Source organism: Salmo salar, chromosome 12, assembly GCF_965601325.2.
Source record: "Salmo salar chromosome 12, fSalSal1, whole genome shotgun sequence".
NCBI lineage: Eukaryota > Metazoa > Chordata > Actinopteri > Salmoniformes > Salmonidae > Salmo > Salmo salar.
The window spans coordinates 18536341-18552500 of record NC_138302.1 but is presented as its reverse complement, the minus strand read 5'-3'; the positions used below and the strand labels follow the sequence as shown (position 1 = coordinate 18552500).

At 41.8% G+C, this 16160-nt stretch overlaps 1 protein-coding gene across 4 annotated transcripts; it reads left to right on the top strand.

The window, feature by feature from the left end:
* Nucleotides 1–5021: 5021 nt before the first annotated feature.
* Nucleotides 5022–16153, top strand: LOC123733170 (B-cell receptor CD22). 4 transcript variants are annotated; one of them, XM_082958679.1, is made up of 9 exons: nt 5044–5093; nt 9541–9618; nt 9882–10223; nt 13421–13642; nt 14239–14505; nt 14741–15010; nt 15212–15475; nt 15584–15847; nt 16047–16153. In XM_082958679.1, exons 2-9 carry the CDS (start codon nt 9564–9566, stop codon nt 16136–16138), a joined length of 1776 nt encoding a protein of 591 aa, XP_082814805.1. In that variant the 5' UTR covers nt 5044–5093; nt 9541–9563; the 3' UTR covers nt 16139–16153. The 4 variants fall into 4 exon arrangements, with proteins under 4 accessions (XP_082814803.1, XP_082814805.1, XP_082814802.1 ...); XM_082958676.1 differs by lacking the exon at nt 5044–5093 and adding an exon at nt 8492–8799; XM_082958677.1 differs by lacking the exon at nt 9882–10223 and having other exon boundaries at nt 5022–5093.
* The last annotated feature ends 7 nt before the right edge of the window (nt 16154–16160 follow it).

The window sequence follows — 16160 nt, the reverse complement described above, 5'->3', positions numbered from 1 at the left end:
ACCCCACCACAGGGGGTATTGTATATACAGACTGCACTACCAGAACCCACCACAGGGAGCATAGCCATTATTAGAGGAGTTTGATTTCTGATTTACCCAAAACACTACAACAATAATGAAATACATGCTGTACATGAAATACATGCTGGACCTCTCCTCCCCTCAGGACTCCAGTGCTGGACCTCTCCTCCCCTCAGGACTCCAGTGGTGGACCTCTCCTCCCCTCAGGACTCCAGTGGTGGACCTCTCCTCCCCTCAGGACTCCAGTGGCGAAACTCTCCTCCCCTCAGGACTCCAGTGGTGGACCTCTCCTCCCCTCAGGACTCCAGTGGTGGACCTCACCTCCCCTCTTGACTCCAGTGGTGGACCTCTCCTCCCCTCTTGACTCCAGTGGTGGACCTCTCCTCCCCTCAGGACTCCAGTGGTAGGCCTCTCCTCCCCTCATGACTCCAGTGGTGGACCTCTCCTCCCCTCAGGACTCCAGTGGTGGACCTCTCCTCCCCTCAGGACTCCAGTGGTGGACCTCTCCTCCCCTCAGGACTCCAGTGGTGGACCTCACCTCCCCTCATGACTCCAGTGGTGGTCCTCTCCTCCCCTCAGGACTCCAGTGGGTGGGTATGTTTAATTCTGGTTATTCCACAGTATATATTCCTACAGTTATAGGTTCTATAGGCTGTCTCAAATAGCACCCTGTTCCTATATGCATTGTATTTTGACTGTGGTCACCTCCCTCCCTTCCTCTCCTACATTCTGTACTTTAGTTGTGTGGAGATATAATTAGAATGTTGAACTCTGATACTCTCTATGTTCTGTAGTTGTGGGGAGATAGAGAGTATCAGAGTTCTACATTCTAATTCTTTATTCGGTACTGTAGTTGTGGGGAGAGAGAGAGTATCAGAGTTCTACAAGAGAGATTATGTGCCTTTGTCAACTTCAAGAATCCCAACGTGTCCACTTGCACCTTGGAGAGGCTAAAGGTGAGTGGTGGGATGAAACATAATGCTGTCATATGCATTGAACTATGTGAGATGTGCTATCAATTTTTTAGCTTGACCTTAAGGAGTGTGTACTTTTGGGACCATGCTATTGGTTCAATTGTACTTTTGGGACTATGCCATTGGTCCCATTGTACTATTGGGACTATACTATTGGTTCCACTGTACGCTTAGGACTGTGCTATTGGTTCTATTGTACTTTTGGGACTATGCTATTGGTTCCATTGCACTTTTGGATAATCTTTATTTAACCAGGCAAGTCAATTAAGAACACATTTTTATTTACAATGGCGGCCTGGCAAGAGGCAAAAGGTCTCCTGTGGGGACGGGGGCTTAAAATAAGGCAATACAAACTAGTGACATGGGCTGACAACTAGAAACAGCTACATATCTCAATAACCTGTTCATCTATTTGTCCTTTGAACTCCTCCAATGAAGGACATTCTAAGATCAAGGGGCTGAATAATGAAATGAAAGGACTTTTTTTCATGTTTGGTTCTAATTTTCAGAACTGTTAGCATAAAACAAGATAGAGATCTGAGTTTGTATGTGTTCACATTTCATGCTAGAAGAGAGGATATATAACATGGCAGTTTTCCTTAAATGGTCTTCTAAATAAGAATGTACCAGTGTTGGAGCCTGCGTGTTGCTACTGATGTCCACCTGACAGCACTGTAGAGATCACAATGGTGAGTTAGACGTCTCTGCATGATACACAGAGTCAAGAGCCTTCAGTGTAGAGCATGAGTCTTGCACATAAATAGTATCACTGTCCAACACAGAGAGAAAAGTACAACGATTCAACTCCTTTCTGGTGGCAAATGATAAACAAGCCGGTAATAAAATCCAATGCAATGTTATTGGTTTCATTGTACTTTTGGGACAATGCTATTAGTTCCATTGTACTTTTGGGACCATGCTACTGGTTCATTTGTATGTATTTGGACTACGCCTGCGGTTTGTCTTCCTGTCCAGGGGGTGGAGCTGGAGAGTACCAGGCTGGTGCTCAGGTACCAGGACAGCCAGTATTACAACAATATAGAAATACATACTGTACATCTAATAATGATTTATTGTGAGGTTTAGCTACGTTTCACCAAAGATAGTACATTAGAATGACTCTCTGGTTTTACAAATAATAAGTGCACCTTTTCTTGTACTTTTGAGACTAATCTATTGGCTCCATTTTACTTTTGGGACAATGCTTTTGGTTCCATTGTACTTGTGGGACTTTGCTATTGGTTCCATTCAAAATATTTTGACTGTTGCTGCTGTTTGTCCTCATGTCCAGAGGGTGGAGCTGGAGAGCACTAGGCTGGTGATCAGGTACCTAGACCGCTGGCTGTAGAGAACCCCTCCCTCTCCTCAGAGGACCAACCCTATAGGCCTCATCACCTCCTCAGCCTCCCAGTACGCCTCCACAGGGTAAGGACATCCATCTGTCTGTCAAAACATCATTATGAGTTATTCTAAAGTGTTATCAATAAACTCATAAACTTTTGAAATGTACAAAGTGATGGAAGGAGGAAGCAGAAGCACAGGTGCAGGTGTTTGTGTTTTGATACTGTTTGTCTCTCTCTCCCAGGACCAGGAGGATGGCTCCCATCAACGGTGACGAGTGTTTCTTCTGGAGGACCACCGGCTGTTTCTATGGTGACAAATGTCGCTTCAAACACAAGCCTGACTAGAGAGGAAGAGACAGGAATCCATGGCAACGCTGACCACCATGACAACCCTGACCACCACACAGTGACTGGATAGTAGAGAGGGAGGAGAATGATGAAGATTAAGGAAGAGGATGAGGGACCGTGTCCCAACTTTAAAAGGGAACAGGAGGTTTGGGGGGATGGTGGATGGGGGGACAGAACACTAGACATATAGAATGAGTGTGTGAAGTGTAAATCAAAGTGAGAAGAGTGCACCTCTGATTTCCTTCCCCCTCTCCCTCGGCATGATCTGTGAAACATGTCATCATTGATGTCAGATGATGGAGATGATGTCATCATTAGAACCTTGATGGGATCTTTGCCCAGTGAACCTCCTCTATGATGACCATGTTGTAAACACTAAGGGGGCTGACATCTGTTGTTATCATGTGTTTTACTGTGTATGTATGTATGGTCATGTGACTGGACATGTGACCTGAAAGTGTGACCCCTTGTGATGTCACTGTGAGACTCACTGCAAGCCTGATGCCATAGGGTGTTTAGTAATTGTCCCTACAGGGGATAAATAAATGCACATTTTTTATTGAATTACAATTGAATATGGGGCATGTTCCAGGCAGACTATATTGCAGTCACCTGCCTGCTCTCACAAACATTAGTCCTTCTCCTTTTTAACCTAAAGGGGTACTATAAATCAAAATCAAATATCTAAATGATCCATGGTACGACCACCTTAAACCAATTCCATATGTCAGCTAGTAGAACCCCCCCAAACGGCTTAGACTTTTAGAGGTTCAGAATCCCAGTGTCAGAGGGAGCAATGTCCAGCACCTAAACACACAAATCAAATCAAATTGTATTAGTTACATGCGCCAAACACAACAGGTGTAGACCTTACTGTAAAATGGTTAAAGACAAGCACTTACATAAAAACAACTGCATTGTTAGTTAAGAAAATAATACAAAATGCTATAAAAAAAAGATCACACAATAAAATAACAATAATGAAGCAGCAATAAAGATTATTCATTGTCATTTAAAGGAAACACGAATCATGCAGACACAATGGGACACAATAATCCCAGACAGACAGACAGACTTAGTTATATGCATGTCAGGGTTCACTTTGGGTCCGTTGTTCTGAAGATCAGTGAGCTGAAGACACCTCTTTCACACAAGAACACACTGGAAACTCAGAGCAGCTTGCCTTGGCCTTGGCATAATGACAGCTCAATGTTGTCTGTTGTTTCTAGCTAGCTAATGTTGATAGCTAAATGTTAGCTTGTGAGCTAGCTAGTTAGCTAACTATGGGGTCTTGCTGTAATTCAGCGGCAGCGCATCGTATTGTTCACAATCCAGTCCATTCAGAGTAGCTGTGTGACGCACAAAAATTCTTATTTTATCGCTGAATAACAGCAGCTTCATGTAACTTTTCTACATCCATAACAACCAGCTCTCTAGAATTTGATTCATTCTCCATAAACCTCATATACGCCATCTAGCAGACACTTTTATCTAAAGTCATTCACTCAGTCATTACAGTCATGGTGCATAAATCCTTCATATGGGAAGTCCCAGCAGGAATGGAACCCATTCACTCAGTCATTACAGTCATGGTGCATAGATCCTTCATATGGGAAGTCCCAGCAGGAATGGAACCCATTCACTCAGTCATTACAGTCATGGTGCATAGATCCTTCATATGGGAAGTCCCAGCAGGAATGGAACCTGTGAGCCATGCTGTACAAACTGAGTCACACAGGACTACTCTATTCACACTTAGAATAAGAGTGCTGATCTAGGGTCAGTTTAGCCTTTTATTAAACTGTGATGAATAAGAAATGAACCTTGTAAATATTTAATAAGTAACAATTTTTTTTGAATATTTCTTAAAGCAAACTCGGTATCTGATTACAAGAACTTTTGACCAAAACGTTATATATCTGAATTAGTCAGCCTCGATGTTCAGTTATATTTTACATTACTATTATTTTGTTATATGTTATTGTGACAGGTTAAAGGAAATACTCATAGCCTGTTATACATTAAAAAGTATTAGTAAGTTCATAGTATGTGAGGATCTTAAAACATCTAAGGTTAAAAAGATCATGCATTCTATATTAGTTGATAGAGATTGATAACATTCATATAATTGTGTTAAAAAGTTAAAATCCGTCAAGCGTACAAAGGGTAAGAATTGTAAAAGGAATGTGTAAACATTACATTGATTACTTTATTTTGTGGTGCCTAATTGAAGGGGAAAAGTGTTAATCTGTGATCTACTAAATGCTCTTAATCTATGAGGCTGAGATCGATTGCTCTGGTCTCCACCCAAGTTCGCGGGGAAATCGCGGGTTTTTCCTCATTGCACTGAAGGTTATTGAGGAAACGATACCATATCATGCTCGTGATTATTTCTCCCCTTTTTCAGGTACGTTATTGAAGATTAAACAGAGTCATTTAAATGTAATAACTCGCTAACATGTCAAGAGTGTTTAGGTGTGTCTTAGTAACATCTTGAGGAAGTTAGAGTTAAGTTTTCTGAGAGTAATATGAGCTCTGCTCGGTTGCATGAAGGATAGCTTCGTACTGAGAGTAGCTGCCATTTTATGTCGATCATCAATGAACATGTGCGTTGTTATTAATAAGATATTTTGCGGTGTTGTTTGTATAATGGTTTTTCAAACACTTTATTGACTGTTGATAAATTGAGTTATGGTTTACTGAGTTAAAGCTTTGTGCTTGACAGTTACATTGATATTAGTATATGTTTCAGTGAATTAGTGTATACTGTTGTGACTTGAATAAGCCTTGTACCCTACAACACTAGCTCTTTCCTGTAGATCTGTTGTTCTGTAAAATGTGTTACTTTTGTAAAATGATTGCACTAAAGGTTATTGAGGAAACGATACCATATCACGCTCGTGATTATTTCTCCCCTTTTTCAGGGGCGTAACAATCTGTCTGAAAAAATCATCAGACTTGTGAGACTAAATATGAACAACTGTATTACTTCATATGGTACTGTACCATGATACACATAATATACGTTTGTGTGATTTCTTAAATAGTTTTTATGACAAGTTAAGGCACAATTTTGCCTCAATGTCCAGGAAAGAGTTCTGCTTGATGCAACGTTTCTTATTGCTTTAAAAAAATGTGTGAAGTGTGATATTTTTTGTAGTCTTTTCAGAATAAACTTCATTGTCATTGTTTCCACCTTGTTATAACAGTTTCTTCAGTGGAGAGGAAATGAAAAGCTTTCAAAATCTCACCTCTTATAGTGTACAGTACATACAGTAACTACAAATAATACATTTACATTGGTTTGGAGGGCAATAGTGGTTTATTCACCTTCAATATCATCATCATGTCTGTACAAAATAAACACAGACACTTTCAGAAGGAGCAATGTCCTGTTACATTAAATATTATTTATTGCCATTTTAAAACACATCATGCAGACACAATATGACATCATGGATGTTTGGAGTGTTGAAGGTAGTTCCATCAGCGAGGGCATTCCACTCCGGAACACAGAAAGATGGAACATACCGGAATGTTCCATGATTGTTAATATATCTCACAGTTTATTTCGTCATTTAAAGCCTTTGTCCTTAGATGAATATCCACCATTTTGTCCAAGTAGTAGTTAGAGAATAGAATACATCATTGTTTAGTGAGAATGTGATGTCATATGTTTCATGACCCCCTAACTAGTGTGAAACTTTCCCAGGTAGGAAGAGAGGGGTGAGGGGTGGATGGGAGAGTGGAGATCCAATGGAGAGGTATCGTTTACCCCCCTGACATCTCCATTGAGTCTGTTTTTGGATAGAGCATGGGGCGGGGGCAGTGGGGGTAAATATGGGCGTCCCTTCTGGTATGCCACACCCACAGGAAGTGTCACTAAATGACGTCGAACAGATGCATTGACTGCATGATGTAATCATCCTGGACGGGAGGCAGGAAGGGACAAAAAGCACAACGGGTAAGAGGCAGCTGGAGAGAAGGTTTAATTCTATTTCCATGTATCTCTTTCCTCCTAGAAATCCTGTTGTATAAGAACCCAAAGTGAACCGGAGGGCCTTGTTGTGGTCACAATAACAACCCTTTGTCAGACATCCCTGTGGTCCTTCACACATTCCTGAGTCAGTACCTAGGGATTAGTAGAGGTCATCCAGACCGTTTTTACATGTATAAACAGTTGGATCTCGTCTGAGTGGTTAGCTGACAATGCCGAGACCCGCTACGTACTTAATGCTGATTGGTTTAGGTTCTGTCTGGTCAGAACATGGTGTTGAGGCCCGTCACTCTACTCTTGATGGTCACCACCACCACATACATGCAGACACAGCTGTTTCCATTTGAAGATGTTTTATATTATTGTGTGGTTATATTCGCTGGTCTCACACTTCAGTAAGGAACTGCATGTCAAAAGTCTGTCAGCAACACAACACTTCTCAAGACTGAAGATGCCGTGCACTAACTAAAGGTGAGGGGAGGCGGTGTCCTGCAGCGCATCCAAGTACCCTGATTGGTTGGATGAACAGCGGTGTGAAGGGTGATTGACAGGGCTGCAGGCCAATCAAGTTGAGAAGGCAAACACATGCACACAGTCATACCATGCCCATTGGGCTCTGGTCAGAGGTAGTGCACTATAGGGATTGGGGTGTCAAGTAGCCAGTGTTGTGTTTCACCATTCTATCTGATTCATTTCCAGTTTGTTATGTTGTTATTATCCCAACATTGTTGAGGACATTATTATTAGGATGGTGCAGTAATGTTGAGATGCCAATAGGGAGATCTGTAGTCTAGAACACTGGAATCTTCAGTACCACTTTGATACAGCTGATGAGGAGTGTAAATTTTAATGGGTTTGTAGAATAGAATGAAAATCTAATCAAAAGGTTACCGTGAAATGCTTACATACAAGTCCATGGAGCTTACCAGCTGTCAGCAGCATACCACCCTGCATCCCACTGCTAGCTTGCCTCTGAAGCTAAGCAGTGTTCACCCTGGTCAGTCCCTGGATGGGAGACCAGAACCTACTGGCAGTGGTGTTGGAGGGCCAGTAGGAGGCACTCTTTCCTCAGATCAAAATTATTATATGCCCGAGGGCAGTGATTGGGGATATTGCTCTGTATAGGGTGCTGTCTTTTGGATGGGACATTAAATGGGTGTCCTGACTCTCTGTGGTCACTAAAGATCCCATGGCACTTGTTGTAAGAGTAGGGGTGTTAACCCCAGTGTCCTAGCTAAAATTCTTGATCTGTCGCTCATGCCACCTAATCATCCCCTTATTTGAATTGGCTCATTCATGCCCCCTCCTCTTACCTTTGAACTATTCCCCAGGTTGTTGTTGTAAGTGAGAATGTGTTTTCAGTCAACTTACCTGGAAAAATAAGGCTTAGATAAATAATAATAAATATATATAGAACTTTGACCTTGTCCATGTAGAACTGAGAGGGGCAAGGCAACACATTCTAAGATATTATAAACATTCTAAATAGTTGGCTATAGTAAACACATTCTAAGATATAAACATTCTAAATAGTAGGCTATAGTAAACACATTCTAAGATATTATAAACATTCTAAATAGTAGGCTACAGTAAACACATTCTAAGATATTATAAACATTCTAAATAGTAGGCTATAGTAAACACATTCTAAGATATTATAAACATTCCAAATAGTAGGCTACAGTAAACACATTCTAAGATATTATAAACATTCTAAATAGTAGGCTATAGTAAACACATTCTAAGATATTATAAACATTCTAAATAGTAGGCTATAGTAAACACATTCTAATATATTATAAACATTCTAAATAGTAGGCTACAGTAAACACATTCTAAGATATTATAAACATTCCAAATAGCAGGCTATAGTAAACACATTCTAAGATATTATAAACATTCTAAATAGTAGGCTATAGTAAACACTATTCTGACGTGCTGGTCTGGTCCTCATGCATGTTAATGTCTTAAAGAGGAAGGAAAGGACAGTTCTGCATCAGCTACTTGTGTTCTGACTACTATAAATATGTATCAACCACAGAACCAACACTTACTAGCAGTTCCCACTCACTACCAGTCAGTTGACTCACTGTACAAGACCTCTCCCCTTCAGTCTGTAAGTACTCTTGATATCTTGAAATATAGTTGTTTGTTTTTAGCCACAAGTCATGTACTCAAGGGTCTCAGACTTGGAGTGCTGATCTAGGATCAGGTCCTGCTGGTCCATATAAATATGATCTAAATGGGAAAACTAATCCTAGATCCTACTCTGAGACACTTTGTGAATACAGACACTATCATATAATGATGATATTAAAGGTATGTGTGTGTGACTTACTGTTTATCCTCACAGCTTGGGGATAGGAGCTATCATTGAACCTGGTGGTCAGTCTTTAGGCTGCTGTACAGCTTGACGGACCGTAGAGGGTTGAACATTTATCCTCCTATATTTGGGGTTCTGAGGATAAAACAGCTTCAGAACAATCAATGTAGAAATATATGTTTACAGTACTACACATCTGTTCAATAAGTGACTTGTTGTTGTTGATGATGATGATGATTATGACTTTATTTTATCCATTAGATCTTTTTTTCTTGCATCATACATCATGTCATCTTAAATAGACAGACGTAGACAGACATGCAACACATCACACACATTACATACATAGTACAATAGACTTACAGACAGACAGTATTCACATAGACAACCATATAACACAATACAGCACAACACAATATGAGCCTGGTTCATTTTCAGTAATAAGGCCCTGTACCCCATTTACAGTTTCTACTTCAATGTATCAGGTGGAGTTATTCACCAGCTATAGAGTGAGTTGTTGTTTATGTTTCTAAGACTGCAGGGTGGGAGATGCAACAATGGCCTTGAGAACAGCAGGAAGTGTGTTGGTGGTCTTTCTCTGGTCTGTAGCAGGTATGGTCTCACTCTTAATTGTATTATAGTATCCTTAGACATTTCTAAAATAATACAGATCTTGATGTTATTCTGGAGTGTTCAGTGGTGTCGTCTGTTAGGAATCTCCACTTCACTTTTATAGCTTCTTTTCACACCTCAATAAGTGCAGCTGTAGTTTCCATTCACACTCAACTCAGCAACTACAGACACAAAGTGTGGACAAAACCCTACTGTTAGTGTAAGCCATTAGGTAATACCCTTGTGTTGTGTGAATGTTTCAGTGGTACTGGGTCAGACTGGCTGGAGTGTGATTTACACCAAGAAGAGTATCTGTGCCTTTAAGGGGTCAAAAGTGGAGCTGTCCTGCTCTTACACATATCCCAGCGTTCATACAATCACAACAACCTTCTGGTTCACTAAATATGATGCTGAGGGGAAACCTGTGAGTCTGAGAGATGACCCAGACTACAATCGTCGTGTGACGTACCATAGAGATAAGAAGAATAGACTGACAATCAGAGACCTGAGAGAGAAAGACTCAGCTACGTACAAGTTCAGATTTATAACAGATCATACTGGAGGGAAATATACTGGTGATCCTGGAGTCACTCTGTCTGTAACAGGTACAGTAACATTCTATATACTGGTGATCCTGGAGTCACTCTGTCTGTCACAGGTACAGTAACATTCTATATACTCATGATCCTGGAGTCACTCTGTCTGTCACAGGTACAGTAACATTCTATATACTGGTGATCCTGGAGTCACTCTGTCTGTAACAGGTACAGTAACATTCTATATACTGGTGATCCTGGAGTCTCTCTGTCTGTCACAGGTACAGTAACATTCTATATACTGGTGATCCTGGAGTCTCTCTGTCTGTCACAGGTACAGTAACATTCTATATACTGGTGATCCTGGAGTCACTCTGTCTGTCACAGGTACAGTAACATTCTATATACTGGTGATCCTGGAGTTACTCTGTCTGTCACAGGTACAGTAACATTCTATATACTGGTGATCCTGGAGTCACTCTGTCTGTCACAGGTACAGTAACATTCTATATACTGGTGATCCTGGAGTCTCTCTGTCTGTCACAGGTACAGTAACATTCTATATACTGGTGATCCTGGAGTCTCTCTGTCTGTCACAGGTACAGTAACATTCTATATACTGGTGATCCTGGAGTCTCTGTCTGTCACAGGTACAGTAACATTCTATATACTGGTGATCCTGGAGTCACTCTGTCTGTCACAGGTACAGTAACATTCTATATACTGGTGATCCTGGAGTCTGTCTGTAACAGGTACAGTAACATTCTATATACTGGTGATCCTGGAGTCACTCTGTCTGTAACAGGTACAGTAACATTCTATATACTGGTGATCCTGGAGTCTCTCTGTCTGTCACAGGTACAGTAACATTCTATATACTGGTGATCCTGGAGTCACTCTGTCTGTCACAGGTACAGTAACATTCTATATACTGGTGATCCTGGAGTCACTCTGTCACAGGTACAGTAACATTCTATATACTACTTTTCTTTCCTTTTCAAATCTTTATTTATTTATTTGAGGTTTTGCAGGATGAAATCTATTGAGATGCATCACCTAGTTTTCAAGTGTTTAAATGAAAAATGCAAAGCAAACTATACTTACTAACAAGAATAATATGGCAACTAATCAAATCAAATGTTATTTGTCACATACACATGGTTAGCAGATGTTAATGCGAGTGTAGCGAAATGATTGTGCTTCTAGTTGCAACAATGCAGTAATAACTAACAAGTAATCTAACAAATTCACAACAACTACCTTATTCACACAAATGTAAAGGGATGAATGGGAATATGTACATATAAATATACGGATGAGCGATAGCCGTGCGGCATAGGCAAGATGCAGTAGTCTTTGATGTACCTGTACTGACCTCGCCTTCTGGATGATTGCGGGGTGAACAGGCAGTGCCTCGGGTGGTTGTTGTCCTTGATGATCTTTTTGGCCTTCCTGTGACATCGGGTGGTGTAGGTGTCCTGGAGGGCAGGTAGTTTGCACCCGGTGATGCGTTGTGCAGACCTCAATACCCTCTGGAGAGCCTTATGGTTGTGGGCGGAGCAGCTGCCGTACCAGGCGGTGATACAGCCTGACAGGATGCTCTCGATTGTGCATCTGTAACAGTTTGTGAGGGTTTTAGGTGACAATCCACATTTCTTCAGCCTCCTGAGGTTGAAGAGGCGCTGTTGCACCTTCTTCACCACGCTGTCTGTGTTGGAGGACCATTTCAGTTTGTCCGTGATGTGTACGCCGAGGAACTTAAAAGGGGGGGTGCTCCCTCTGCTGTTTCCTTAAGTCCACGATCATCTCCTTTGTTTTGTTGACGTTGAGTGAGAGGTTATTTTCCTGACACCACACTCCGAGGGCCCTCACCTCCTCCCTGTAGGCCGTCTCATCATTGTTGGTAATCAAGCTTACTACTGTAGTGTCGTCTGCAAACTTGATGATTGAGTTGGATGCGTGCATGGCCACGCAGTCATGGGTGAACAGGGAGTACAGGAGAGGTCTCAGAACACACCCTTGTGGGGCCCCAGTGTTGAGGATCAGCAGGGTGGAGATGTTGTTTCCTACCTTCACCACAGCGGGCGGCCCGTCAGGAAGTCCAGGACCCAGTTGCACAGTGCGGGTTCGAGACCCAGGGTCTCGAGCTTAATGACGAGTTTGTAGGGTACTATGGTGTTAAATGCTGAGCTGTAGTCAATGAACAGCATTCTCACATATGTATTCCTCCTGTCCAGATGGGATACTGCAGTGTGCAGTGTGATGGCGATTGCATCGTCAGTGGACCCGTTGGGGCGGTAAGCGAATTGGAGTGGGTCTAGGGTGACAGGTAGGGTGGAGGTGATATGATCCTTGACTAGTCTCTCAAAGCACTTCATGATGACAGAAGTGAGTGCTATGGGGCGATAGTAATTTAGTTCAGATAGCTTAGCTTTCTTGGGAACAGGAACACTGGTTTCCATCTTGAAGCATGTGGAGACAACAGACTGGGATAGGGATTGGTTGAATATGTCCGTAAATACACCAGCCAGCTGGTCTGCACATGCTCAGAGGACACAGCTAGGGATGCTGTCTGGGCCGGCAGCCTTGTGAGGGTTAACACGGTTAATGTTTTACTCACGTCGGCCATGGAGAAGGAGAGCCCACAGGTTTTGATAGCAGGCCATGTCAGTGGCACTGTATAGTCCTCAAAGCGAGCAAAGAAGTTGTTTATTCTGTCTGGGAGCAAGACATTGATGTTATCTTTTAGTAATCCGTGATTGACTGTAGACCCTGCCACTTGCGTCTCATATTTGGGCCGTTGAATTGCTACTCTACTTTGTCTCGATACTAACGCTTTGCTTGTTTGATCGCTCACCGAGTCAGCGTATTCATAAATGTTGTTGTCTGAGGCTACCCGCAACACATCCCATTCCACGTGATCAAAGCAATCTTGAAGCGTGGAATCCGATTAGTCAGACCAGCGTTGGACAGATCTGAGCACGGGCATTTCCTGTTTTAGTTTCTGTCTATAGGCTTGGAGTAACAAAATGGAGTCAAGGTCAGATTTGTCGAAGGCAGGGCGAGGTAGGACTCAGCTGAGTATCGCTTCACTTTTAAAACAGACAACTTTGAATGGGGTCATAGTTTCCCAGGAACAACTCTGTCTGTCACAGGTAATACTACACTGTATGATACAACTGTAAATCATATTGAATTACAGGAGAAAATAAATGAACCATCCTGTTAACACAGAGGTGTATGTGGTTTTATACATATTGTTTCAGGTCTGCAGGTGAAGGTGACTCCTGCTGCAGAGGGACAGAGGACACTGACCTGTAGCACCACCTGCACTCTGACTAACAACTTCAACCCCACCTACATCTGGTACAAGAACAGACAACCTGTAAGAAAGGCCTCCTCTCCCATGTACTCCATCAGCAGTGAGGATGCAGACAGTTACTCCTGTGCTGTAAAAGGCCACGATGGTCTCAGATCTCCTGCAGTGTGTGAGTACAGTACAATAGTACTGTCACGCCCTGATCTGTTTCACCTGTCCTTGTGATTGTCTCCACCCCCTCCAGGTGTCTCTTATTTTCCCCAGTGTATTTATCCCTGTGTTTCCTGTCTTTCTGTGCCAGTTCGTCTTGTATATTCAAGTCAACCAGCGTGTTTTTCCCGTGCTCCTGCTTTTCTATTCTCCTTTACTAGTCCTCCCGGTTTTGACCTTTGCCTGTTTTTCTGGACTCCATTCCCGCCTACCTGACCATTCTGCCTGCCCTGACCTCTAGCCTGCTTGCCATTCTGTACCTCTGAACTGGTTTTGACCTTTTGCCTGTCCACAACCATTCTCTTACCTACCCTTTCTGGATTGTTAATAAACATCTTGGACTCTGACCATCTGCCTCCTGTGTCTGCATCTGTGTCTCACCTTGTGCCCTTATAAGTACAATATACTACTTAGCAAGTATCATGCATCTTACTTTATCAATCATTACAGAACAAAAAGCCTTTTTTACTCATTGTCTATATTACTGTAAAATCTTAGAATTATTATGAAAGTATTGTGACATTAAGGCTTTGGGAAATTAATCTTTTACATCAGACAAACCAAAGAGCACCTCAGTGTCAGTCAGTCCCTCTGGTGAAATAGTGGAGGACAGTTCAGTGACTCTGACCTGCAGCAGTGATGCCAACCCACCTGTGGACAAATACACCTGGTACAAGAAGAATGGAGGTGACTATCAGAGTATGACAGGACCACAGCATGTCTTCAATCAAATCCAGTCATCTGACACTGGAGAGTACTACTGTGAGGCCCAGAATGAGATGGGGACAGACAGGTCTAGGACCATAAACATGGATGTGAAGTGTGAGTAAAGTACAGCTCAGTGTTTGAATGATAAGGTAGCAAAACAATTGGAATTAAATGCATTAGTCCTAAAGCATAACATCTCCATCTGTATTTATTAACGTTTTGTGTAAGTTAGAGTTTTAGATAGTTCTCTGACTTAACAGATCATTTATTTTTGACATGACATTTGTAAATATACTACGGTCATAAATATACTACTGTCATATCCTTCTGACAAATTCTCCTTTACCAGACGGCCCAAAGAGCACCTCAGTGTCAGTCAGTCCCTCTGGTGGAATAGTGGAGGGCAGTTCAGTGACTCTGACCTGCAGCAGTGATGCCAACCCACCTGTCCAGAGTTACACCTGGTGGTACAAGAAGAATGGAGGTGGCTATCAGAGTATTACAGGACCACATCTTGTCTTCAATCAAATCCAGTCGTCTGACACTGGAGAGTACTGCTGTGAGGCCTGGAATGGGATTAAGACAGGGAGGCCTGAATATATCAACATCAATGTGAGATGTGAGTAAAGTACAGCTCAGTATCACATGTGTTCCTGTTAATGTTTTGTGTTAGTGGATTCTATTTTTAATAGTCTGGCTTCACAGATTTTTGACATATCATGACCATTATAATCATCTGACAAATTCTAATTTATTTTTGACGTTTACTTTGTAAATATACTACTGTCATAACCCTCTGATAAATTATCCTTAACATCAGATAAGCCAAAGAGCACCTCAGTGTCAGTCAGTCCCTCTGGTGAAATAGTGGAGGGCAGTTCATTGACTCTGACCTGCAGCAGTGATGCCAACCCACCTGTGGACAAATACACCTGGTACAAGAAGAATGGAGCTTCACTGACAGGATCTGAAAAGACATACAATTTCACCACCATCAGCTCTGAGGACAGTGGAGAATACTACTGTGAGGCTGAGAATAAATATGGACGTCTCATCTCTTCTTCTGTGTCTGTGGACGTTCAGTGTTAGTACATCTAACCTCATCTTTTAATCAGAGGATCACATTTAAATTCATATTTCAATAACAAGTAAAACACAATTTAAAACAATGTTGTTACATATTGTCCACCAGATGAACCAAAGAACACCTCCGTGTCAGTCAGTCCCTCTGGTGAAATAGTGGAGGGCAGTTCAGTGACTCTGACCTGCAGCAGTGATGCCAACCCACCTGTGGACAAATACACCTGGTACAAGAAGAATGTAACCTCACCAAAATCATCAGGACAGAGTTACAGCATCACTAACATCACCTCTGAGGACAGAGGAGAATACTACTGTGAGGCCCAGAATGGAAGAGGATCTATGAACTCTACAGCTCTGATGATCATTGTAGCAGGTAAAGTTACATCTTCAATACAAAACTACATGTTTCAATCTAATCTTAATCACTATACTTTGTCTTATTAAACCTTAGTTTATAACTATACATTGGGTTATAAGATCCCTTAACAAGTATTGTATTAATGTCCTGTATTTAAGTTTATTTTTAGTTTATTATATCATACCATGTACTCATCATCCATATTTTATTATAGTGAAACAAACAGTTCTGACTGCAGCTGTAGGAATCATAGTTGTTGTTCTGGTTCTCATCCTCTGTCTCTCTGGACTCATGTGTTTCAGGTGAGTGATTCTTTTAAAGATTATTT

Excerpts from the sequence above, each read along its gene's own strand:
- LOC123733170 (XM_082958679.1), top strand. The coding sequence starts at position 9,564 with ATGGCCTTGAGAACAGCAGGAAGTGTGTTGGTGGTCTTTCTCTGGTCT. Across the intron at positions 10,224-13,420 it reads AGTCACTCTGTCTGTAACAG|GTCTGCAGGTGAAGGTGACT; the intron begins GTACAGTAACAT and ends ATATTGTTTCAG. Across the intron at positions 13,643-14,238 it reads TCTCAGATCTCCTGCAGTGT|ACAAACCAAAGAGCACCTCA; the intron begins GTGAGTACAGTA and ends CTTTTACATCAG.